Here is a 27,765-nt window from a genome sequence, read left to right as displayed (position 1 = left end):
AAAAATAATCAAAGGAGTTAGAGCTGAATTCCTGGAAGCCAAGGTAAAACTGTTTTACAATTTTTGAAAGCAAAGATCAGATATTTCAGGTTATCTGTGAGTTAGCTTGGGGTTCTCAATGTGAAGTTTTCACATTCTGGCACCTTACACTACAGTGTGTGGAAAAAATTAGGAAAGATCCCAGTCCTGGCTTGATAAAGAAATATCTATCTTTGTGAATGAACTATTCTTTTTAAAAAAGCTACTGTGAGGTAATGTAATAATAATTGTAAATATATACAAATGAGTTTGGGTAATCTTAATGAAAATAATAAAACAGTAACAGATTTTCAGGTGTTCCTTTGCTTTATAACTTTCTATTTTTTTAATGACTATCCTTTGTCATCCAATTTTCCCCATGATTTTTTTACAATTCTGGAACACATGGGATGATGAATAACCTCTAACTTTGATTGACAATGATGGAAATATATTTTAAACGCAAGATGATGTAAAAATATATCTCAGCCTACACTCTAAACTCAAACTCTACAAACTTGTGATAACAAACCGTAAACTCCTCTGCAGTGAATTCTTCACACACTTTCCAAAAAAACTTGGCTCAGTTCTTACTGCGTGCATTATTTCTTATTCAGCAAGTCTACATATCTAGGGATAACCCGAGACAGAAATATTTACACTTTGCAACTTGCAACTTATTGACACTTTGCAACTTATTGACATTTTGCAACTTGATGCTGCACGTGTGGTCTGAGAAGCAATGGCTTGGCTCCCTGTTACGTTTACTCTCACTGACTTACAAGCCTCAGGTTGAAGGACAGCAAGTAAGCTGTTATTACAGTACAACCATCCAGCACCTTAGCCACTCGGTCTATGTTTCCATGTATGTATGTTGATGTTCACCGTTGTTTCATCCAGTGCCCGACAGTGAGCTCTGCACTGTGTATCCATGGAGCAGCATCCGACCCCATTTTACATTCATACCTTCAACCCCCACATCACAATTAAAATAAGGGCGAATATGTTTAATGTGCTTTCCTTTTGATTTTAGCTTGTTAACCCAAAAATAAAACCATATGGTATAAATCAAGTAACATTAGTGCTAGTTAATGGGCTTCATGATGTACCATAAAGCTGACAAACTCATTTGTTTCTTGGAGCTTACTACTTTCTGCCTTTTATTCTTTCAATGCTTTTTCTTTAATGTGGTCTACTGATTAGACCAATGGTTACAGTACATCTTGTATTAATTGCACTGAGCCCCATCTGCAGAACTAGAATAATGCTTTAAACCTTTTACTTTGTACTCAATAATAATAACAACCGTAATTTCTATCCTGTGACGTAACAAAACACCCAAAATGCCTCATAGGAAGATTGCCAAACCAAAAAGTAATGATGCTGAGCCACATACAGCGATATTAGGATATTAGGGTAGATTTAAAATTTGGCCAAAGAATTAGACTTTTAGAACAGGATGGAAGATGGGATTAGAGGTAGAGCACAGGAACCTTTGTAACTGAAGGCATAATATTTGAATTAAATTCAAGGATGGTCTAGAGCTATAATTTGAGGAGTGTAGACACCTCAGAAGGTTTTAGGTAAGGAGGAAATTTCAGGAATAGGGAGTGGGGAGAGTAGGTGGATTTACAAACAAGGACAGTTGTAACGTTGGTCGGGAAGCACTGGTGAAGGGTGAATGGATCTTGGTACATGGTTGTGGATGAGCTCTTCACAGAGTGGAACAAGGTAGATTGGTCAGGGGTGCATTGGAATCAGCAAATCTGAATGTAATGAAGACATGGATGATCAGTAAATGCAGAGTGAAATAAGATCTTGGAGATCTTGGCTTTCTGCCGGCTGTATTTATTCAGCCGTAACATGTAATTGATATTTGATCCCTAAGGGAACCAGTTGTGCACTGCTAGATCAATTATCATTGAGAAAGTATTCATCGAGAGTCATAATTTCTTGAGCCACCAAGTCAGAAACAATGATTGCAAATTACTGTATTTCCCTTTGATATTGAGATGCAATGGGGGAAATCAACTCTGTTGAAAATTTAAACCAGATGATGTAATTTTTCAAGATGATTAGGCAGATATAAACATATCCAGGTATTTATGTCTTTGTTACTGTTAAACACACAGAAATTCCATTGTTTTGCTGACAAGACTTCCACCTTCTGTGTAAATTTAGATCTTACTCACATTGTAATTTGCACCAAGGCTCATTCATCCATCATCCTGTGCCTGACTCCCAGTGAAGCAACTTTTAGACATAAAAATTCTCAGCTTTGTTTTCAAATCTTTCCATGAACTCATCCACACTTTCTCTGTAATCTCCACTAGTCCTATAACCTCCTCCAAGTCGGCCTGTGAACTATCCCCAATTTAATCATTCCACAGGTAACAAAGCCTTCAGCTTACAAGGACTTAAATCCTGGAATCCCCTTTCTAAACTGTTTTCTCTCTCTCTCTCTCTCTCTCTCTCTCTCTCCTCCTCCTCTAGGATTTATCGTAAAACTTATTTCAATGTTGCGAGGACTATATAAATGCAAGTTGCTTTTTAAACCTTTTTACAGGCTACATTGTGGATCAGGAGGCTCCTCCTCCAGGCCCTCAAGGTAGCCTTGGTCCTCTCTTATATCATGGTTTCCACACCCATCTCACTCCTCTGTTATTTAATGCTTTCGGAAGAGCTGCTGCTTTCCTTTTAATGCCCACTTGGACAAGGACTTAGTTTGAAGCCTCATCTGAAAGGCAAATGGAGTACTGTGGTAATATACAGAATGGCGGCAGAAAGTCCTTTGTTGCTGCTATTTGAGCAGCCTAGTTTATCCTTCGGAAGAATTTCATCCTGAATCAATTCAGTGGTCTTTATTTATTCATCTAAGGAATGAGTATGTCACTGCATTTATTGTGCACCCCCAACTGCTAGAGGACAATTAAGAGTCAACCACATTGCTGGGCCTGGAGTCACGTATAGAATAAACTGGTTAGAGACAGCAGATTTCCTTCCTTTAGAGGATAACAGTCAACTAAGTAGGGGTTTTTACGACAACCCGCTATTTATATTGTTGCTATTATTGATATTAGCCATTTTTTAAATTCCAGATTTTCTATTTACTTATATTTAAATTCCCTAGATGCCATGGTGGGATTCAAACTCATGGATTAATGGCTTGGGTTTCTGGATATCAGTCCAGTAAGATAACTCTGCTTCTGCACTTATGTTAGTTCGCATTTCCAGCCTTCTCTATTTCATGTCACATTTTCCATTATGTTTATACAGAATATTTTTCACACGGATTTGGATTCTCTTTTGCCCTTTTCACAAGACCCAAAGAAAGAAATTGCATTTGTTATAATTTGTTTCGGCACTATCAGGACTTTGCAGCAAATGAAGAACTTTTGAAGTGTGTTCACTATTGTAGGATAGGAAACAAGGCAGCAATTTGTACACAGTAATGAACATCTGCTTTAGTGATGTTAGTTGAGAAACAAGTAAGTGTAGGATACCAGGGAGAATTCACATTCTCTTCTTTGGAACATCCACCTGTGGCTGTTTCTGTCCACTTGAGAGGGGAGAGAGAGTCTCAGTGTAACATTACATCTGAAAGACAGAGCGGTGTTTCTCCGGTTCTGTGCTGGAGTATCAGTCTAGGTTTTTGTACTTGAGTCCCTGAAGTGGGACTCAAACCTTCTGACACCTGTGTTCATTATGTTATTATTGAACAATAATTTGTTCAGCATGTTACGACCCACTGACTGAAATCCTCACCAGATGGATTCATTTTCAGGCTGTCAGGGGTGCAGTGGAGCCTTTATATTTCCCAGACTACTTCCTGTGATTCATCTAAATGTTTCCATCAGTGTACAGCAGACTGTGTGTTAGCATTTCAGTGATGGCTTGCTTTTGTTTAAGGATTTCTTGATGTGACTCCCTATGCAGCAGCCCTTCAGTTTTGAGGCACCATTTTCTCAGAAAACGTTCCATTTGTTTTGTTAATTATAACTGCTACTATACCCCTCCAGTTTTCTAGTCTCTCTTTGTTTCCCATTTCTGCTGAGCCGAGACCCCTGCAATTTCGCATTTTCCTGAGGGAGAGCTATTCAGGAAACCCTCTCAATGTGAGACTTTTAAAGGGCAATACTCAATGTTGATGGCAAAGTGACCCGCATTTCTATTACATCTTTTACAATGGTGTTATAGAATGCCCAGAATTTTTTTTACAGCCAATGCAATACTTTTTTGCTGCATTCACTGTTGTTGAGTAAGACAAAACAGTAGCCATTTTTTGCACAGCAAGATCCCAGAAACAACAATATGATTATGACCAGACCAACCTGCTTTAGTGATGTTGATTCAGCGATTAAAAATTGGTAGGGACACTGGGGAAAATCCCCCTGGCTTTCTTCAAAATTATGCAGGGGAGTTTTAATTTCCTGACAAAAGGCAAAGTGGGCCTGGGTTTAATGTCCATAAGACCATAAGACAAAGGAGCAGAAGTCGGCCATTCAGCCCATCGAGTCTGCTCCACCATTCTATCATGAGCTGATCCATTCTCCCATTTAGCCCCACTCCCCTGCCTTCTCACCATAACCTTTGATGCCCTGGCTACTCAGATACCTATCAATCTCTGCCTTAAATACACCCAATGACTAGGCCTCCACAGCCACCCGTGGCAACACATTCCACAGATTCACCACTCTCTGGCTAAAGAAATTTCTCCACATCTCTGTTCCGAATGGGAGCCCTTCAATCCTGAAGTCGTGCCCTCTTGTACTAGACTCCCCTACCATATGAAACAACTTTGCCACATCTACTCTGTCCAGGCCTCGAGAGAAAAATGGCACATCAGACAGTGCATTGCTCATTATATGATGGACAGTCAGCCCAGATATTTGGGCTCAAGTGCAACTTGAATGCACAACCTGCTGAACTGGAGTTGGAATTCGACATGCAGGCATTTAGGGGGTGGGATTGAAAACTATCTAAGCAACGGAAAGCAGGCATAATGAAAGATGGTGGCTCTCTGTGGGAAAGCCAGAGTTTGCTGAAATTGCACAAAGCCCCCATTCCAGCTCTCAGCTCTTTGCACTATGCATCAATGATACAGACATGAAGAGCAAGAATAAAGAAGCTGCACTAATATAGAGTACTCAAATACACCTCAAAGCACTGCAAAATATTTTACAAGTAGTGAGAAATATGAGAAAAAAAAGACTCCATCTAGCCCGGAGTTTGTACGTTCTCACCGTGCCTGTGTGGGTTTCCTCCGGGTGCTCCGGTTTCCTCCCACATTCCAAAGACGTACGGGTTAGGAAGTTGTGGGCATGCTATATTGGCGCCGGAAGCATGGCGACATTTGCGGGCTGCCCCCAAAAATCACTGCACAAAAGATGTATTTCACTGTGTGTTTCGATGTACATGTGACTAATAAAGATCTTATCTTGTCTTATCTTATATTCAATTGTACCAAAGGTGACACTAGCTTCAGTCACACACCTTGGTCCCACCACATCTAATAATCTGGTTAGCCAAACTTCAGTGATTTCAGGATTGAAATCATGAAGGCAACCCCAACAGCTTTTTATATGTGAATCTGTTTCCCCACCATCCATTCCTGAATTCTCCCCTGTATGAGCCTGTCATGATTTTGTTAGGCTTCTTTCACCTGGAATCCCTGCATTCTATGGATACCTCTCAAAATGCTAAAGCCTTCAATCAAATCCCAATATAACTTCTTATTTTCAAAGGAAGACAAACCTAGTTTTTGTAATTTCCCCTCATAATTTAATATGGAGCCCTGGTAACATCTTGATGAATAAAACGTGCACTGATTCCAAGTCAAGTGATGATTCAGGAGGTAGTTTAATTGCCATAACGATCTCTCCATCTATTGCACTGGTGTATGAATCATTACTCCATTTTAGTCATAGAGTCATAGAGTTATACAGCACAGCCCAACTCGTCCATGCCAACCAAGTTCCCCACCTGAGCTAATTCCATTTGCCTGCATTTGGCCCATATCTCTCTAAACCTTTCCTATCCATGTACCTGTCCAAATGTCTTGTAAACTTTGTAATTGTACCCACATCCACCACTTCCTCTGGCAGCTCATTCCACAAACACACCACGCTCTGTGTGAAAACATTCAAGAGGCATCTGCACAGGTACTTGTATGAGCAGGGCAAAGAGGGATATGGAATTAATGCAGGCAGGTGGGATTAGTATAGATAGGCATGATGGTCAGCATAGACGTGATGGGCTGAAGGGCCTGTCTCTCTGCTGTAAAACTCTAAGACTCTAAGTAAAGTTCAGTAAAATATGAACAAGGACGAAAATGTAGAAATATGAAAACGTAGGCATCGACATGCATAATTTCATTAAAGAAATGCTCCAACGTACATGTGACACTGGTGCAAATGTTGTCCATATTTGTCCTTTGTTATCCCTTCCAAAAATACAGAGGGAGAAGGCCTTTATATCAGTTTTGACAGTAAGTTGCTTCATGACCTCAGGATAGGCCCAAGTCCCCATCGGCAATGAAATACTTGTGAAATGAAATCATTGTTATACAGGGAAATTTGCACACAGCAAGATTTCATAAACAACTTTGTCAACTCAGTAGTTAATGGGGATTGAACTATTCTCTGCCAGTTGTCTTAAAAGGGTTTCTTGAGAATTGGTAGCGCATTTCCCCCACGCCTGATTGACTTCAGTCTAAAAGAAAACCAGCTGTGGTGTAAAACAGACTGCTGATTTGCAGTGACTCCATTTTATGCAAGAATCAATTTTACCAATCTATTAGCTGAGAGGAAAACACTGGCCAGGACAACGGGAGAATTCTTCTCCTCTTCTTTGGGTAGAACCATGAAATCAGATGGAGCTTCTACACTACACTAAATTCTAGCCCAAAATGGGAGTATGGCTTGAACCAATGTCCTCCTGTTTCTGAGGCAAGAATACTATCACTTAGCCAACTTTCAGAATTTTAGCAATATTAAATACTACCATATCATATTCAGGGCAGGCACGGTAGTGTAGCGGTTAGCATAATGCTTTACAGCGCCAGTGACTCGGGTTCAATTCTGGCCACTGTCTGTAAGGGGTTTGTACATTCTCCCCCTGTCTGCGTGGGTTTCCTCCAGGTGCTCCGGTTTCCTCCCACATTCCAAAGACGTATGGGTTAGGAAGTAGTGGGCATGCTATGTTGGTGCCAGAAGTGTGGCGACACTTGCGGGCTGCCCCCAGAAATACTCTACGCAAAAAGATGCATTTCACTGTGTGTTTCAATGTACATGTGACGAATAAAGATATCTTATCTTTCTACTGTGAGTAAAAGGAAGATCTTTTCCTGTTTGTTATTGTGAGGTAAGTATTTATTTGCCATAACCCAGATGCCATGAGCAGATCTTCTTGTTAGAGCAGTTCCATTACCTCTGCATGGCTTGCTTGAACACTTTAGAGGCCATTCACATAGAGTCATAGGGTTATAGAGTTATACAGCAAGGAAACAGGCCCTTAGGCCCAACTCATCCATGCTGACCAAGTACCTACCTGAGCTAGTCCCATTTGCCTGCATTTAGCCCATATCCCTCAAAGCCTTTCCTATCCATGTCTAAATGCCTTTTAAACATTGTAATTGTATCCACCTCTACAGGTTCCTCCTGGCTGCTCGTTCCACATACCCACCACCCTCTGTGTGAAAAATTTGCCCCTGAGGTCCCTTTTAAATCTTCCTCATCTCACCTTAAACTACCCTGGTGAAAAGACTATGACCATTCACCTTATCTGTGCCCCTCGTGATTTTATTGACCTCTATAAGGTCACCCTTCAGTCTCCTACACTCCAGGGAAATAAGTCACAGCCTTTCCAGCCTCTCTTCATAACCTAAGCCCTCCAGTCCCAGCAACATCCCCGTGAACCTTTCCTGCACCCTCTCCAGTTTAATGACACCCTTCCTATAGCTGGGCGACCAGAACTGCACATAATATTCCAAGTGTGGTCTCACCAATGACTTGTACAGATGTAACATGACATCCCAACTCCTGTACTCAACATCGTGACCAATGAAGGCAAGTGTGCCAAATGCCTTCTTCACCACCCTGTCTACCTGAGTCTCCATTCTCAGGGAATTATGTACTTCTACCCCTTATCCTCTCTGTTCTACAACCATTTACTGTGCCAAGTCCTGTCTTGGTATAACTTATGCATCACCTGGCACTTCTCTGAGTTAAGTTCCATCTGCCATTCTTTGGTCCACTTTACCAGTTGATCTGGAACCCATTGAAATCCTAGATAACCCTCTTCACTGTCTGCTACACCACCAATTCTGGTGTCAACTGCAAACTTAATCACCATGGCCACTACATTCACATCCAAATGGTTAATATAGATGACAAACAACAGAGGACCGACCCAGTACCTTTTCCTGCAGCACACCACTGGTCACGGACCTCCAATCTGAAAAACAACGCTCCACTACCACCTTCTGACTCCTTCCACCACACCCATTTTGTATCTAATCAGTTAGCTCACCTTGGTTCCCATGTGATGTAATCATCCGGACGAGCCTACCATGCAGGACCTTGTCAAAGGCCTTGTTAAAGTCCATGTAGACAACATCCACTGCCCTGCCCTCATCAGTGCTCTTGGTCACCTCCTCAAAAAACTCAAGTTCATCAGACACGGTTTCCCATACACTGAGCCATGCTGACTATTCCTAATCAGTCCTTGCATTTCCAAACGCTGGTAGGTCCTGTCCCTCAGAATCCCCTCCATTAACTTTCCCACCACTGATGTTAGACTCACCGGTCTGTAGTTCCCTGGCTTGTCCTTGCAACCCCCTTTAAAAAGAGACACAAGATTAGCCACCCTCCAGTCTTCCTCCACCTCACCCGGCTAAAGATGATGCAAATATTTCTCCCAGAGTCCCTGCAGTTTCTTTCCTTGCTTCCTACAATGTCCTACAATACACTTGGTCAGGCCCTGGGGATTTATCTAGTTTTACGTGCTTTAAGACTGCCTGAACCTCCTCTTTTGTAATGTGGGTGTGTTCCGAGATATCTCTATTCATTTCCCTTGATTCCTTATCTTCTATGACCTTCTCTGCAGTCCATAGGATACGATTAATCAGAGGTAGGCAGACAAATTGGCGATATTAGATCTACTTCCCTGGAGAACATAACTGAATAAACTGTGCTTTTGTAACAGACCATTATCATCCAAGATCCTTACTCTGGAACCCAAAGTGTGGAGATCAGGCGCTGTGGATGACTCGCCTGGCAAGACAGCAGTTGCGCTATTGCATTCATCCAGATTCAAAGGGTCCAGAACAGTTAATCATGAAGGCAAAGGAATGGCAAATCAATGATAGTATACATAGTACACAAGGATATATGGTGAAAGATCTGAGTGTGATCACTGGCCACCTAGAGACAGCAGTCAATTAATATGGTAGCACTCACAACATGTGGCCAGGGCTGAAGTGGTGGCCACAAGACACAGGTTTAAGGTGCTGGGGAGTAGGTACAGAGGAGATGCCAGGGGTAAGTTTTTTACTCAGAGAGTGGTGAGGGCGTGGAATGGGCTGCCGGCAACGGTGGTGGAGGCGGATACGATAGGGTCTTTTAAGAGACTTTTGGATAGATACATGGAGCTTAGTAAAATAGAGGGCTATGGTAAGCCTAGTAATTTCTAAGGTAGGGACATGTTCGGCACAACGTTGTGGGCCGAAGGGTCTGTATGTGCTGTAAGTTTTCTATGTTCTATGTTCTATGTCTAAACAATAATTGAATATATTTTGAGCATATTTGTTAGATTATTAAAGCAGGTAATCTTAAAACGTTGCTACTGAACCACTGGAATTGTCTAATGATTATCGCCCCTGAGTTGAAAGTCATGGGTTCATTACCTCACCAGGTATTTGAACCCAAGATGAAGGCTAAGGGAGTGCTGCACTGTTGAAAGTACCATCTCTTGAGGAAGAAATAAAAACAAGGCACTGCTGACCTCTTAAGTGGATGTAAGCAATCCGGTGGCACCATTTGAAGTGCAGAGAAGTTCTTCCTATGATCCTAGACAATATTTATTCCTTAATCAGCATCATTAATGCAGAATAAATAGTGATGATCGCCTTGTTGTGGGAGCTCACTGTTGTCAACTTGGCTGCTGCCTTTCTTATATTGTGACAGTGATTTTATTTCAAAAATAATTCACCAGCTGTAAAGAGCTTTCCGCCGTCCTGAGATTAGGAAAGGTGCTACATAAATCTAGGATTATATCCTTAATGCTTTCCAAAGCATCAGTGGGGCCACAGTTTGGTTATTGCATACAATTCTTCAAAAAGACATTGATGAGAATCAGGTAATTGAATTGGGAACATGGAATAAAGCCAAGAGTCACAAACCAGACTCACAGCACCTAATTTATCTTTAGTGGTAAAATAATTAAGTTGGACGGGTTCCAACAAGTAATTCAATATGAACGTAGACTTGAAATAGCAGAGCAAAACCAAAAGGCACAAACCACAACCTAAAGCAAACCCAGGCCCAGGGAGGGATGACGTTCAACATTTCTGTACGATTAATGGCTGTATTATTATGATTAGGAGGTTCAGCTAGCAGGAATACATAAAGAATCTCTGGTGCGTATTGTTATATCTGATTACAGGTCCTTGCCAGCTTACAAACACCCAACTTATGTACAGCCCATACGTATGAGCGAGTGTTTGGGAGACCAACGGGGTGGATTTCCCAGCTGCTGCAGGGCTGCAGGCAACTGTTCTTGACACTAACTGGAATTTTGCCGTATTGAACCCACAAAGAATACATTTTAGTTAACACGTTGATGTCCATTTTGTGAATCCTATCCAGAGACACGTATCCTTTGTAAAATCATCAAGGGCATTTAAAACCTCTTCTGCAGTAAAATCTTTTAAAAGAATATCATTACTAGCTCGAAATAGGCTCCAACTAAATTTGTTAATATCAGCTTTATTATTAAGAGTGGCAAAAGATGATTTAAGATGCTTCTCCACACTATCGATTCCTATGGGACAACCCGGCTCTGCAGGCATCGGTTCGTGGCCTCATTTCTGACTTACCAGCTGTCCGGGTTACAAGCGGTTCACAGGAACGGAAACCTGCTGTAACCTGGGAGGACCTGTAAGTGACTTGAGACACACCAATGTGGTTGACTCTTGAATACCACATTAGGGGTAGTTCGTCATGGACAATAAATGTTGCCAATGAGTGGATAAATAAAGTGTCCAGTCATATTACGTTGATTACCACGGGTCAAATTTGATCAACCAGTTGATCATTTGCCCAACAAGTTTCTCAATTGATGTGATTCTTCATTTAACATGCATTTGATTTAAGCTAAAAAGAAGTCCCAAAACACAGTTGAATTTTCCCCTCCAAAATAGAAAAAGACTAGAAATATTCAGCTGGTCAGGCAGAGTCAATGGAGAGAGAAACATTTCAGGTCAATAAGCTTTGATCAGAATCAGGAAAAGAAATCAAAGATGCCTTAAATTGCGGAGAAGGGAGAGGGATGGAAAGATTGAGGGGAATGTCTGCGATGGGGTGGAGACCAAGAGAGTCTGAATGACAAGGGCAGTGTTGGTGCTGCTGAGAGAGGATGGTGAATGCTCAACAATCGCAGTTGATCTGATGGGAGGAAATGTATATAAATGGGAGATAAATGAGAATAGGGAGAGGAATAAAAAAAATGCTGGAACTATAAGATCCTGCATTTGTTGGGAATCGCAATTAAAAGAGGTTACTGGGAAGACCCAGCAGGTCAGGCAGCATGTGTGGAGAGAGAGAAAATAACATTACAGATTGATGATTCTGGCCAGTTCTGATACCAACAGAAAGGTCTGGCTGTCTGAAATTGTCAAGTTCAACGAGGGCTGTAATGTGGCTGGCTGGAAGATGAAATGCCGTCCTCGAGCTTACATTAGGCTCCATTGGAACAATATAGGAGGACAAAGATAGAGAGGTCAGGACGAAAGTTAGAGTGACTGGAAGCTCAGGACCAGCCTTGCAGATTGAACAGGAGGAGTTCTGTAAAGTGGTCAACCAACCTGTTTTGGATTCCCCAGTATAGAGGGGACCACATAGAGTCATACAGTCATAGAGTCACGCAGGAGCGAAACAGGCCCTTCGGCCCAACTGGTCCATGCCAGTCCATCTAAGCGTCCTACCTGCTCGCATTTGGCCCATATCCCTCTAAACCTTTCTTGTCCGTGTACCTATCTAAGTGTTTTGTAAATGTTGTTAATATTCCTGCCTCAACCACTTCCTGGCAGCTAAGTCCATATATGGACCACCCTCTGGGTGAAAAAGTTGCCCCTCAGGTTCCTATGAAATGCCTCCCCTCTCACCTTAAACCTGTGTTCTCCAGTTCTTAATTCCCCAATCCTGCAAAAGGGACTGTGAGCATTCACCCTATGCCCCTCGTAATTTTATACACCTCTTCTCTTATATCACCTCTCAGTCTCCTAATGTCTAAGGAATAAAGTTTGAGCCTGCCCAACCTCTCCCTATAACTCAATCCCTCGAGTTCCGGCAACATCCTTGTAAATCTCCTCTACACTCTTTCCAGCTTAAAGACATCTTTTCTATAGTAGAGTGACCAAAACTGAACACAATATCCCAAATGCGGCTTCACCAACGTCTTGTAAAACTACAGCCATAACATCCCAACTTTTATACTCAGTGCCCTGAGTGATGAAGGCCAGCTTGCCAAAAGCCTTCTTTACCACCCTGTCTACCTGTGACGACACTTTCAGGGAACCATTGTGAGCACTGAATGCAGTAATTTAAATTGTAAAAATACAATTGAATCTCTGCTTCACCTAGGAGGACTGTTTAGGTTCTTGGATGGTGGGAAGGGAAGATGTAAAGCAGCAGATGTTGCATCTCCTTGCACTGTTCCAACAAAGCCAAATACAAGCTTGACGACCAGCATCTTGCTTTCCAACAAGATATTTAACAGCTCTTAGGACTCAACACTGAATTCAACAATTTCAGACAACCAGACTTTCCAATTTGTAAGTGATGACAGATCATCCACCTGTAATGCTAACTCTATTCCTTCTCTCTCTGCAGAAGCTGCCTCACCTCTTGGCTATTTCCAGCATTGTTGTTAGTTTTAGGATTCTAGCAACTGGAATTTTTTGTGTCTTGCAGCTCCAGCATTGTATATTTACTCTCCCTGATTTACCTCCATTTATTTATATATGTTCCAGACAGATCAGCAATAATTAACAAGCCTTCACTCTCTCAGTTGGCACCTCAGTCTCTCTCGATCTCCACCCTATCACACACTTTCCTTTGCAACAAACAATCTTCCAGAGTGTTGCACAAACTTTCCTTAGTTCTCTCCATTCGTCCCCATCTCTGTGACTTAAAGTACCTTTGTTTTCCTGGTTTTTCTAGCTCTGTTCAGAAGTCATCAACTGGAAATATTAATCCCGTTTCTCTCTCCCCAGATGATGCCTGACTTGCTAAGTATTTGTCCAACATGTTTTGACTTCTTTCAGTTTTCTAGCAGTTGCTTTGCTCTTTGATTAATTTTTCTCATTTTCTTTTCTTCCAGTGCAAACATGAAGGTTGCCCAGCCTATTCTAGTTGTTCTATTCATAAGCAGTGGCATATGGTGTCAAGACCAAGAATATTTAGCACGGTTAGAATACTTTTATGAATGCCCGAAAGAGTGCCAATGCCCTGGTAGATTTTCTAACGCCCTGTACTGTGACAGCAAAAACCTCAGAGAGATGCCCTTGGTACCATCAAGGGTCTTGTATGCGTACCTTCAAAACAATCTCATTGATGCGATTTCAGAGAAGTCCTTCAAAAACGGAACTCAATTGAAGTGGCTAAACTTGAATAAAAATATGATCACAAGCAACAACATAGCTAAAGGTCTATTTAAGAAAATGGAAAACCTGCTCTACCTGTATCTTGAAGATAATAACCTGGAAGAAGTGCCTTCCCCCCTGCCAAGCAGCCTAGAACAACTTCGGCTAGCCAGGAACAAGATCTCCAGCATACCTGAGGGAGCTTTCTCAAACCTGGAGAAGCTGACGATGCTTGACCTGCAGAGCAACAGATTGAAAAACTTTGTCATTCAGCCAAATACATTTAAAGGACTGAAGACGTTACTACAGCTCAATCTGGCCCAAAATGACCTCACGGCAATGCCTGAGCAGGTGCCCGTTTCGACCCTGCAACTCTATTTGGACAATAACTCCATCAAAGAGATACCATTGGACTACTTCAGAAGCCTGCCGAAACTGTCCTTTGTCAGGCTAAATCACAATGAGATTTCTGATACCGGAATTCCTGAAACTGTTTTTAATGTGTCGTCCATAATAGACTTGCAGCTGTCGTACAATCAACTCACGTCAGTCCCTCTCATTCATTTCAGACTGCAACACTTACACCTGGACCACAACCAAATCAAACGTAAGTGACAGGTCATTAAGGAGCCTCTTTGAGAACTTACAGTGCTTTTCAAATAACTAATAGTCGAGAGGAATACTGTCCAGGGATGAATAGAAAAGGCACATACAAAACTTATTGTTCACTGTCCTCTAGACATATGTGCAGTACTGGTGGTGAAAGTTCACAGACAATTCACTTTCTTAATGAGATTATAGGGGAGATATTATGAAGGGGAAGAATTTTGCCTTCCAGGTCAGGAGCTCGAGGGGCACTACTTTTCTGTTCATTATCATTAAGCTACACCTTTTGAGCCAGTAGTCTTTGCTGTAAAAGATGTCTACCTAACTTCCATTCTCACTCCAAACTTTTAAGTATCTTAGGTTTACTACATTCAGCCAGCTTCAGTCCAATATCATATGTTATTTTTGAGAACTGCTGTGAAACCTTATTGGGAGCTGACTAGATTTCCCATTGCATGATTCCATTTGCCATATCCACAATGTCAATAGTGTCCTTGAAGTGCTTTGGTATTTTGTGAAATAAGTTTCCTTTCTGTCATCTGTTCATAAACTTTTCAAATAGTCATCTATCAGATCTCCCCAGAAACATTTAGAGTTATAGAGTAACACAGCACGGAAACAGGCCCTTCGGTCCAACTCGTCCATGCCAACCAAGATGCCCATCTAAGCTAGTCCCATTTGCCTATGTTTGGCCCATCTCCCTCTAAGCCTTTCCTATCCATGTACCTGTCCAAGTACTTTTAAATGCTGTCATTATACCCACTCCTACCACTTCCTCTGCAGCTTTTCCATATACGTATGACCCTCTGCATGAGGAAGTTGCCCCTCAGGCTCCTTCCAAATCTTTCCCCTCTCACCTTAAACTTATACCGTCTAATTTTTAATTCCCTTTTCCTGGGAATGTAACTTGTCAACGTAATGTCAGTTAACGTCTCTGCCCCTACAACTTTGAGTTATGTTGGTCTCTGATCTGGACCTGTTACCTGATCCATTTTAAGAGCATTAATAAATCCTATGTCCATGTTCCTTGGAGAACAAGGTTTGGTTGAAGATCTGAGTTCCAGATAAAAATAAAATGAAAAGACAAGTCACACTTATTCTGTGAACACAGAATTTCCCAAAACACATTTCAACAAATGAAGAAATTATCAAGTTTAATTGCTCCTGAACGTTTCACACACAGCAATGAGACAATCAACAATTAATCTGATCAGTTTGATGGGGATGGTTGAAGGATAAACATTAGGCTGAACATGTTCTTCTTCAAGTAATGTCAAGTGATCTGTTATGTCCACCTGAGAGGGGCCTCAGTGAGTATTTCATCCGCATTCATCACCTCTGACTCCATCAGTACTGCAGTGGAATATCTGCCCATATTGAAGGGGGAGATGGCAAGGACAATGTACACATAATTTTATAAAAGCACAAGAATAGGACCCCAAAAAATTGAGAGCTTAGAAGAACTTCAAATGGAAATGCTGCATTCCTAACTGTTGCTGCTCCAATTTAAACTGCTGAGACAGATAGAGAGAGGAGTCACGGCAATCCCATTACAGGATGGAAACTTGAATCACAACTGCTTATTGTTGCCAGAGGGAGTCACCAGTATCAATGCTGATTTAGACATAGGTAAAAATCAAAAAGAACCGGAATTCCTGCTTTTGGGAAAGGGAGCAAATGGTTTCACAAGACTTTGTCAATTCAATATAGATTTAACCAATTCAGTGCGACACCCTTTGATGTTCACTTATTATCCAACTTCTTCCTTGTCATTTCTAACAATATGATGTTAAGATATAGGTAAATTAGCCTTCTTTGCTGAATAGATTACAAGGGACAATCTTCTGAGTGTGATCCATGCTAACTGGTTATTCAAAACAGGAGATTACAGGAACTCCTGTAAGACTATTAGAATAGTCCGGTAACCATTGTTAAAGGCATGTCACAGGCAGGAAGCTTATAATAGCCCTGATTGGAACAGTTTCAGGCTTGATCTCTTCTTTATGGAAGTCTGATCCTGCAGATTACAACTCTGTTACCTTCATTCCAGCTCTCACCCTTTTTTCATTGTAGAAGCACAAGGTGAAAGAAATTTGTGATCTTGAGATATTCCAGAAATGTTGTGCTTAATAAGCATTTTTACCGACCCTTATTAAACATTTCATCCAAAAGCCCCCTGAATAAAATCTCAAGTGCTATCCACTTTGAGCTCCCTTGACCCAAATAGTAATCCTTGATGCCTAGAGATAAATGAATATACCTACAATTGTAACTCTATATTATGTTACATATTTCAATGAGATTGTTAGTTAAACTGTCTGTAAAGTTGTTTTCTCTTGATTGTACTCTTTGGAAAAATAGACATGTGCCAGGTTTTTAATGAAGAAAACCTCTTAACAAGAACACTTCATCTTCTGCAATAACAGGTTGTAAAAAGTAATGCATTTAGGTTGTGTAGTTCCGGAGCAACATCATTTGAGTCCATTTTGTTTGCCATTTGTTTGATTCCCTTTAATCCCATGTTCTGTGGTGTGTCACTGCAGTCCCAATTTTAACAGTGTGGGATCCAAAAGCAAGGGGCAGGGGCTGACAACTTTTCATCCGCCTCAATAAACTTTTATAAGTCCAGGACATGAGGAGCCTATAAGCACAGATACTTTGAACATTTCCACCCCATGTCCAACGTTCAATATTCCTCCATCGTGATCCCTAGGTTTACCTAGAACAGACCAACAAATGAGGCATTACACTGGTAGACAATTGTGAGGGAATGGCTCTGGGTGATCCAGAGCATCCTGGACACTATGATATTTTATAACATCACATCAAACACTTGCAAAAGCAGCCTCCTCCTGATTATTACCAAGTGTCCTCCTTTAGCTGATGAAGCAGTACTTCCCCATGTTTAACGCCACATGGAAGAAGAACTAAGAGTAAGAAGTGCACAAAATGTACCCTGTATGGGAGCTTTAATGGTCATCACCAAGGCAAACTCAGGAAGCTGGTCAAGTTGTGAAGGTCTTAACTGCCACACTGGGTCTGTTGTAGACAGTATGTAAAGTGAGACCAGGGATAAACTGAGTTGACCTTATCTTCACCAATCTACCACTGCAGACGTGCAGTTCTGGTGGATACAACATCTCTTTTTCACTGTGCTTTACGTAGCACTATTGTTATGCAAAATGGGACACATTCTAGGAGCACAAGGCTGGACATCAGTGAAACCCTGGTGGCCGACAGCAACACCACAATTGTATTCCACCACAAAATGTGGCCATGCAGCTGGGCATTTCTGTTACTTTATCGTGAAGTCAAGATATGGAGGTTGATTTAACGTGAGGCATTACCAAACTTATCTAAAAAAATGAGAAGCCAAGCCAGTGAAGATACAATGCAGTACCACATGCATTCTAAACAGTGAAAGCATTCTGCAATATACAGAGCTGAGTGATCCCAGAACCAATGGATCACCTCAATATTGCCACAACCAGTTGGGTATGGTGGTGGGTAATTAATAACAAATGGGCAGAGGAAGGTCCAAAAAGATTCTCATCCTCAGTGATGATGGGACCTTAGATGTGTGCCAATGACAAGGCTAAAGCATTTGGAACCATCTTCAACAAGAAGGGCCGAGTGGATGATCTACCTTGGGTTCCACCCGAGATCGCCACCATTGCAGCTTACTCGATTCACTCCAGGTGAAGTGGCTGAAAGCATGAGATACAGCAAAGGATATGGAAACAGATTATATCCCAGCTGTAATGTTGAAGACTTGTTTACCAATGACACAGGTAGAAAAAGAGAAGAGGTCCTGAAGGAGGAATACAAGGAGTTAGGAAGAAAGTTGAGAAGTAGGACCTCTAAGGTGGTAATTTCAGGATTACTAACTGTGCCACGTGCTAACAGTAGTAAGAATAGAAAGATCTGGCAGATGAATGCGTGGCTGAGTGGCTGGTGCTGGGGGCAGGGCTTCAGATTTCTGGGTCATTGGGACCTTTATTGGGGGAGGCATAACCTATTCACTAAGGATGGGTTACACCTAAACACCAAAGGGTCCAATATCCTGGCAGAAATGTTTAATTTAGCTGTTGGGGAGGGTTTAAACTAATTTGGCAAGGGGATGGAAACCAGGATGTTAGGATACAAGATGTTAGGGTAAGGGAGGAGGTTTATAGAAACAAGTCCAAGACAGTGTGCAGTGAGGATGGCAAGAAGGACAGGAAGGTGAAAAGTCAGGATAATTTGCTGAACAATAGAAATACAACAAAATCAATAGCAGATACTGGACTAAATGTCCTATATTTAAATGCACGTAGCATTAGGAATAAAGTAGATGACCTAGTGGCACAACTACAGATTAATAAATACGACATTATGGCAATCACCGAGTCATGGCTTTATGACGGATGTGATTGGGAACTAAATGTCCAGGGGCACACAATGTATTAGAAACATAGGCGGGTAGGCAGAGGGGGTGGTGTGGCCATGATGGTTAGTAATGATATAAAATCAATAGAAAGGAAGGACATTGGGTCAGAAGAGGTGGAATCCTTATGGGTGGAGCTAAGAAATAGCAAGGGTAAAAGGACAATAGCAGCAGTTATACATAGGCCCCCTAATAGCAGTCAGGAAGTGGACTATAAGTTGCAGTTAGAAATAGAAAAAGCCTGCCAGAGTGACAACGTTAAGATAATTATGAGGGATTTTAACACGAAGGTGGACTGGGAAATCCAGCAAGGCAGTAGATCTCAGGAGAGTGAGTTTGTGGAATGTCTACGGGATGGCTTTTTGGAGCAACTTGTTGATGAGCCCACCAAGGAATCGGCTGTTTTGGATTCGGTGCTGTGTAATGAACCGGAGGTGAGTAGGGAACTAAAGGTAAAGGAACCATTAGGAACTAGTGATCACAACAGGATTCAGTTCAGTTTCAAATTTGAGAAGGAGAAGCTGATAACTGGTGTATCGATATTTCAGTGGAACAAAGGAAATTACAGTGGCATGAGAGAGGAGCTGGCTCAAATTGATTGGAAGAGTAAGCTAGCTGGAGAGATGGCGGAGCAGAAATGGATGGAATTTTTACAAGAAATAAGGAAAATGCAGGATAGATATATTCCAAGAAAAAAGGTTTAAAATGGAAAAAAGGCACAAATGTGGATAACGGGAGAGGTGACAGCTAAGATAAAAGCAAAAGGGAGGGCATACAAGTAAGCAAAAATTAATGGGAAAACAGAAGACTGGGAAACTTTTAAAAACCTGCAGAAAGAAACTAAGAAGGTCATTAGGAAAGAAAGGATGAATTATGAAAGGAAGTTGGCGGATAACATTCGAAAGGATACTTTTTTAAATATGTAAGGAGTAAAAGAGAGACACAGGTTGATATAGGACCAATCGATAACGGTGCAGGAGAGATTATAATGGATGATAAGGAGATGGCAGAGGAACTAAATGAGTATTTTGCATCAGTCTTCACTGTGGAGGACGTCAGCGATATAGCGGATAGTCAGGGGTCTCAAGGAATGGAACTGAGTTCAATTAAGATTACTAGAGAGAAGGTGCTAGGAAAGCTAAATAGACTAAAGACTGATAAGTCTCCCGGACCGGATGAGGTACATCCCTGGGTTCTGAAGGAGGTGGCTTTAGAGATAGCGGAGGCATTGGTGATAATTTTCCAGGAATCGATAGACTCCGGCATGGTTCTGGAGGACTGGACGGTTGCAAATGTAGTTCCGCTGTATAAGAAAGGTGGGAGGCAGCATAAAGGAAATTACAGACCTATTAGTCTGATGTCGGTGATGGAAAAGTTATTAGAATCGATCCTCAAGGATGGGGTTATGGAATACCTAGAGGTGAAAGGCAAGATAGGTCCAAGCCAACATGGTTTCCTGAAGGGACGATCCTGCCTGACCAACCTATTGGAGTTTTTTGGAGAAATCTCAGGTAGGGTGGATAAGGGAGAGGCAGTAGATGTTGTGTATTTAGACTTTCAAAAGGCCTTCGACAAGGTGCCGCACAAGAGACTAATTAATAAGATGAGAGGTCATGGAATTACAGATAGGCTAACAGAATGGGTGGAGCATTGGCTGGTTGGCAGAAAGCAAAGGGTGGGAATAAAAGGATCCTGTTCTGGTTGGCTACCGGTTACTAGTGGTGTTCCGCAGGGGTCGGTGTTGGGGCCGCTTCTTTTTACCCTGTACATTAACGATTTGGAAGGTGGAGTAAATGGTTTTGTGGCTAAGTTTGTGGATGACACCAAGATAGGTGGAGGAGTAGAGAGTATTGAGGAGACAGGAAGGTTGCAGAGAGACTTAGATAGTTTAGGAGAATGAGCAAGGAAATGACAGATGAAATTCAATGTTGAGAAATGTGCAGTTGTACACTTTGGAAACAGAAATAAATGGGCAGATTATTATCTAGAAGGGGAGAAAATTCAAAGTACAGAAGTACAAAGGGACTTGGGGGTACTCGTGCAGGATACCCTAAAGGTGAACCACCAGGTCGGATCAATGGTAAGGAAAGCGAACGCTATGTTGGCATTCATTTCAAGAGGTATAGTGTATAAAAGTAAGGAAGTGTTGATGAGGCTCTACGGGGCACTAGTGAGGTCTCATTTGGAATACTGTGTACAGTTTTGGGCCTCATATCTTAGGAAGGATGTGCTGATGTTGGAGAGGGTTCAGAGGAGATTTACGAGGATAATTCCCGGAATGAAAGGGCTTACATATGATGAGTGTTTGTCGGCTCTTGGACTGTACTCACTGGAGTACAGAAGAATGAGAGGGGACCTCATAGAAACATTTAAAATGTTGAAAGGACTGGACAGAGTAGATGTGGCCAAGCTGTCTCCCTTGGTGGGTGAGTCCAGGACCAGAGGGCACAATCTTAGAATTAGAGGGTACAGCTTTAAAACAGAGATGAGGAGAAATTTCTTTAGCCAGAGGATGGTGAATTTATGGAATTCCTTGTCATGTACAGCAGTGGAGACCAGATCATTGGAGGCATTTAAGGAGGAGATAGATAGATATCTAATTAGTCAAGGTATCAAGGGATATGGGGATAAGGCCGGAAACTGAGGTTAGAATAGTTTTTTGTTGCTCATGGAGCAGACATCCCCCTCCACCCACTTTTCATTTATTTTTTTCTTTTTCCCCTTTTCTTTGGAGCAGACTCAATAGGCCGAATGGCCTACTTCTGCTCCCTTGTCTTGCGATCTTGTGAGAATTAGTCATATCTCTGGCCAACCATTCCAGTATAACTACAACATTGATGTCTATCTGTCAATGTTAGGAATAGTCCAGATATGCCCCGTTTGGGAAAATAAGACAAATTCAACCCAGTTAATTATCATCCCATCAGTTTGCTATCAATCATCAGCAAAGTGGTGGAAGGTGTTGTTGATAGTGCTATCGAGCAACACCTATTCACAATAATATGCTCACCAGTGTTCAGTCAGATTCACCAGGACTGCTCAGAATCAGACATCATTTTAGCCCTGGTTCAAACCTGTATCAAAGAGTTGAATTCCAGAGGTAGGAGCAGATTGACTGCCCTTGACATCATAGCAACTCTTGACCAAGTTTAGCGTCAAGCCTTAGCAAAACTTCAAACTGATGTAAATCAAGGGACAAATTCCCCACTGGTTTGTGTCATTAGTTGCAAAAGAAAGATGGTTGTGGTTGATGGGGGTCTAAGCCCAACCTTTTCAGCTGCTTCCTCAGTGACAACCTCCCCAACAGCTCTGCCCACAAATGAGACAAGGACAACAAGGGACATTTGCTGATGATGACACAATGCACAATTCCATTCATGTTGATAATAAAGATAATGAAGCAGCATTTAGCAAGACTTACACATTTTTGGCATGGATTGTTAAATGGCAAGGAACACTTGACATACTGTAGTGCAAAATGGTCAAAGTGGTCATACTGAGGTAGTGATTAGGGTTGTGCAGGTTGGTTCAAAAACCGAATGGTTGAAGGGAAGTAGCTGTTCCTGAACCTGGTGGTGTGGGACTTCAGGCTTCTGTACCTCCTGCCCGATGGTAGCTGCGAGAAGAGAGCATGGCCCGGATGGTGGGGGTCTTTGATGATAGATGCTGTTTTCTTGAGATAGCGTCTCATGTAGATACTACCGATGGTGGGGAGGGACGTGTCCGTGATGTATTGGGCTGAGTCCACTACTCTCTGCAGCTTCTTACGTTCCAAAGCATTGGAATGAATCAGCAATGGAATGACAATGTAATAATCAATAGGGGCAATCCAATGCTGCCTGCTCTAGGCAAACCATTGAGGTGAATTTAGAGTCCTTATTTTTGTCAGAATATTAATGCACAGATCTTTTTCTTCAATTTACAGAGATTAACGGAGCTCAAATCTGCCCTGTACCTGTCAACACAATTTATCAGAGGCCCGTGGGAGAACATCACCCCCAACTTCGTTATCTCCGTCTTGACGGCAATGGAATTAAACCACCCATTCCACTTGAGCTCATGATGTGCTTTAGGCTCCTTTCTGCAATTGTGATATAAAAGAGAGTAAACCTGCTCTCCAATTCAATTCTGTGAGAGTGGAAGAGAAAACGCAAGTCTTGCTGGTCTAGGACTTGTAGATTGAGATGATTCCTATCTTCTAAACTGGAAAATAGGTGATGAAAAATAGTCTAGTATTGGCAGAAAATGTGGCCAGTTATTAACAGTAGCATTGGTGGAAATTCAAGTACATTAGTATTGAATAATTAGTGAGAGGTCTTACATTCTAATAAAACGTCTGATCAGTAAAAGAACAGTTGAGTCCCAGCATCATGGTTCAGATAGTTTCTCTGCAGCTTTACTTTCATTAGATACTTGGCCCATCGCAAATGTGGATTGGAAAATCATGCCCAATGTTTCTCATTTCTTGGTGAGACTCAAGTGTTATTTGCCATCCAAGGTGGCAAAATCTATAAGATGATGACATCTTACATTGAATTCACCTCTGTTGATAGAAAGTTCACAGAGCATGCAGTTAAAACAAAATGTTGTGTCATTTCTAACACATCTGTAACGATGATAATCAAATTTGCAATATTAAGCAATACTGTATGCATTTCCTCATGAAAAGCTAAGGCAAGTTTACTCGCTTGTTACTCCATCCTCTACCTCCTCTGGTCTAAAATGTTCTTACTCCTTTTTAGAACTTTAAAAGGTGCCATCAGTATTTCTCACAGAAGGAAAGCTGGAAATCTAGAGCCCGAGCAGAAAATGCTGACAATACACATCAGTCGGTATCCAGTATTAAAAGTCTTGAATACATCCTGATTCTGCGAGGAGATTCATTGGATCTTTCAAGACTGAGATCAGAAGATTTTGGTTGGGTAAGGATATTGAAGGAAACAAAACAATGCTAGGTAGACGGGAATAAATCAGCCTTGGCAGGAGGTTTACGGGGCATGCATTTAAAACAAATTGAAGCTGTGTCACTTCTAACACATCTCAGTAATGATCAAATTGAATGGCAGAGCAGGTTTGAGATACTTATATTTCTTCTTTTATTCATCCAGGGGATGTTTTATTACTGCCAAGCCCATCATTCACTGCCCATCTCTAAAACCCTTTTTCCTAAAGTTTCTATCCTTGGAGGGAAAGGACTGATTAATATTTTGGGTAGAATTCATACACAAGAACTTGGGCGTGTGTTTGAAGAGCCATGCTCTAGAGAGCCACGGGCTTAGAGCTTGAAGGTGGGATCAGGCTGAGTAACCACCAGCACAGTCATGATGGGTCAACTATCCTACTTCTGTGTCACCAATTTTCTATAATTCTGTGAGGAAGATTTTTCCCAAAAGCCTACCCTGGCTTTTCCCTCAAATGTGTTCAAACCATTTGCCGCAACATTTCAATGTATTTTTGCACATTACCAAGTTACACCAAGTCTTTGGATTTCATCCTCCACTTGACTGTTCAATTGACTGGGGAATGACTCAGAGTTCAACCTCATTTGTGATTTTGTAAGTAAATCATGATGGAAAGTTGGTACCAAAGAAGAAATAATAGAAATTGCAGTTGTAACTAGTTCAGTTGACCAATAAGTTATAGCTTATAAAACAGCAATACAACACTGAAACAATAAATTGCTAAAAGAACCAGCAAGTTAACATGGCATCAGTGCATGAAACAGAAGGAGGCCATTTGCCCCATCGAGCTCATGTTGTCTCTTTAAAAGAACAATCCAATTTGTCCCACTCTCTTACTCTTATCAAATATTTGCTTAATTTTGAATGTTCCTATTGATTTTTAGACACTGTATTCCAGATCAAAGCAACTCGTGAAAAAAAACCTCCCTAGTTTCCTTGGCAATAGTTTTAAATCTGTATCCTCATGTTACTGGCTCGCTGCTTGTACAGTTCCTCACAAGTATGTGTCTGTCTAATGCAGTGCCAATGGCCCCAGTGAAGTAACTTGTGCAATAGTACACATTTAGATTAAGTGGATGGCAATGATGGGACTTCACACCACTGATTGGAACCCTCACCAGCCAGGTCACATAATGCACACCATCAACACATGATGCAAGGAATTATGGGCCTGGCTTCCCACTAGAAACTTGGAAGATGATCCCTTGACGTGTTCACTGAGTCAACCACAAAACCATGAGGAAATTGACAAGATCCAAGAACTCATCCACATCTGATAAATCGCAAAGAAACTGTATTTGGAAATGCAATTGTTTTATGTTCCCAGGTACAACAGAGAAACTATACAGCATGTTAGGCAGCGTATCTATGTTTAACTAGACCCTTATACATAAAATATGGTTTATGATAATTTAGAGTTAAGAAGCTTGTAATAATGGAATAGAATTGTGGAATATGCATGTTATACAGTATTTCAACATTATCATACAGTAAGCATGTATGGAGAAGTTTAATTTATTTCCATTCCAGATAAATATGCTACAGGAATAATTTTATATAATTGCAAACCTAATAAAATTCCAAAAAAAATCTGTTGAGCCTATTACAACTTGTGCATGGGTGGGAATCTGTGGATGGGTTTACTACAGTGATGGATTAACCTGTGAAATTGTACAAATAACTGAAATTCCACCCTGTGGTGTTTAGTTAAAGAATTTAACCTATGGCTTAATGCTGCTGGCTAAACAAAGCACAGAAACATTTTAGCAAGCTTTGCGTGCTGGTAACCCAAAATGATAATTCAGATGACACTTCCACTGGCATTTTCTCAACGCAATAACATTTAGAATAATACAGCCAAATTACCTAAAATTATGGTTCTCTCCTTTCATGCATCTACATTACTGCAACAAGTTATAAGATGAGTCTGTACTGAATTGTTCAATCACAACTTACATTTCTATCTCACTTTTGAATTAGCAAGACATTCCAAGACCGTTCAAATGAATGCCACTAATTTGACACTAATACACATAACAACATATTAAGACAGATGCTTTATCAAAGAGATAGGTTTATAAAAAACACCTTAAAAGGAGGAAGGAGAGAGAAAGGGAATTCCAAAACTTAGGAATCCAGAGCTTTGGCAGCTCAAGGCACAGACGCCAATTATAGTTTCAGGGGTAATGTTTACTGTGGCTGGGTTGCTTAGAACCAGGGGTCGTCGTTTCAAAATAACAGGTCAACCATTCAGGACTAGGATGAGATTTCTTCACCCAGATGGTAATAGACCGTTGGAATTCTCAATTCAAGAGGACACATTCCAGAAACTTGCTGGTGCCGTTAACTGGTTACTGTAAATTGGGCATCAGTGTAGATAACTGACAAAGGGGAGTTGATTAGCACATGAGACACACTATGTTGCAAGGCTACAGAGAAACAAGAAGACGGAGAATGAGAATGAAGACACTGCTCTGTTGGGAGCCTCCAAGAACTCAATGGGCCGAATTGCCTACTTCTGTGTTGTAGTAAGTAATTTTTTCGGCTATTCTTTACACTTCTTTGAGTTTTCTCTCTAGTTTCTTCTGTATTGTAAATCCACACTTGCTCCTGTGCTTGGATTGCAACTTATTGAAACCTTCTGCTCAGAGTGCGGTAAATTCCTGACCTTCTCCAAACTTTTCTCTCATCTGAATGTTTCTATAAGTAATGAGCTTTGAAACCTAGTTAATGCTTCAACATTCCTCAAGCAGAAGCTTCTATTCTAAGGAAGAAATCATTCTCTCTTGCAGCATTGCCACAAGAGAATAATAAATTATAGTGGAGAGCATGGAGAAGATGAAAACCAGTGGAAGTGAACAGACCTTCAGAAAACTGGATCCAACTTGCCAACAGCACTTCAATCACAATAGGCCAACAGTGATGCAGATTGCTAATTGATAGTTAATTGCACAATCAGATTGAGTATTTATGCATGATTTTCATTTTAAAATTGGGTTTCCAGGGCTCCTGAATTGTCAGGTGAGTGCACGGCCAGACTTAAGGAGATTTGGAATTGGAATTGGTTTATTATTGTTACATGCACTAACGTACAGTGCAGAGCTCTGGCTTGCAAGCTATCCATACAGATCATTCCATACATAAGTACATCGAGGTAGTAAAAAGGAAAACAGCATATTGAATATAGTGTTACAGTTACAGAGAAGGTGCAGTGTCGGTAGACATATAAACCGCAAGGGCCACGATGAGGTAGATTGGGAGATCAAGAGTTCATCTTTTAGTGTGTAAGAGGTCCGTTCAAGAGTCTGATAACAGCAGGATAGAAACTGTGCTTGAGTCTGGTGGTATGTGCTCTCAAGATTCTGTATCTTCTGCCTGATGGGAGGGGGGAGAAGAGAGAATGACCGGGGTGGGAGGATTGAGAGATTGGCCAATAGATCTTCAGTCAGTACGAGCTTCTGATGGAAGAGGTCATGTTAGAACTGTATAACCAGGAGTTAGGCCAAAGATAGAACAAAATATACTATTCTGGTCACCACATTAACAAAAAAATATGATAGCAGTGGAGAGAGAGATTTAGAAGGATCATGAGAGGCAAAGGCAGGATGAACATGAAGGACATAATTTCCTTGGCAGAGAGATTGATAACAAAGGGACACAGATTTGAAATAATTAATTGGTCGAAGTGTTAGAGGGCCGTCGAGGAAAAGATTTTTTCACCCAACGAATGGGGTCCAGAAATCACTGCCTGAAAGACTAGAGGAAGTATTGGAGCTGGAATGGTGCCGGACTAGACACACCCCAACTGCTGCCACTAACTGGACAGAAACCCAGGAGTAAAATGATACTGAGGGAGGTGATTTAAAAAGGCACCAATAGGCAAACTGTTTCCC

At 41.3% G+C, this 27,765-nt stretch overlaps 1 protein-coding gene across 1 annotated transcript; it reads left to right on the top strand.

Moving 5' to 3' along the window:
• LOC127578245 (keratocan-like) lies at positions 1-23,138 on the top strand. Its single transcript, XM_052030016.1, has 3 exons — positions 1-43; positions 13,618-14,486; positions 22,837-23,138. The coding sequence occupies exons 2-3, from the start codon at positions 13,625-13,627 to the stop codon at positions 23,007-23,009; spliced, it is 1,035 nt and encodes a 344-aa protein (XP_051885976.1). The 5' UTR covers positions 1-43; positions 13,618-13,624; the 3' UTR covers positions 23,010-23,138.
• The last annotated feature ends 4,627 nt before the right edge of the window (positions 23,139-27,765 follow it).

The sequence above is a fragment of the Pristis pectinata genome, chromosome 15 (assembly GCF_009764475.1).
Source record: "Pristis pectinata isolate sPriPec2 chromosome 15, sPriPec2.1.pri, whole genome shotgun sequence".
In the NCBI taxonomy this organism is placed as follows: domain Eukaryota; kingdom Metazoa; phylum Chordata; class Chondrichthyes; order Rhinopristiformes; family Pristidae; genus Pristis; species Pristis pectinata.
The sequence above is the reverse complement of the archived record's forward strand: the minus strand, read 5'-3'. Positions and strand labels throughout refer to the sequence as shown.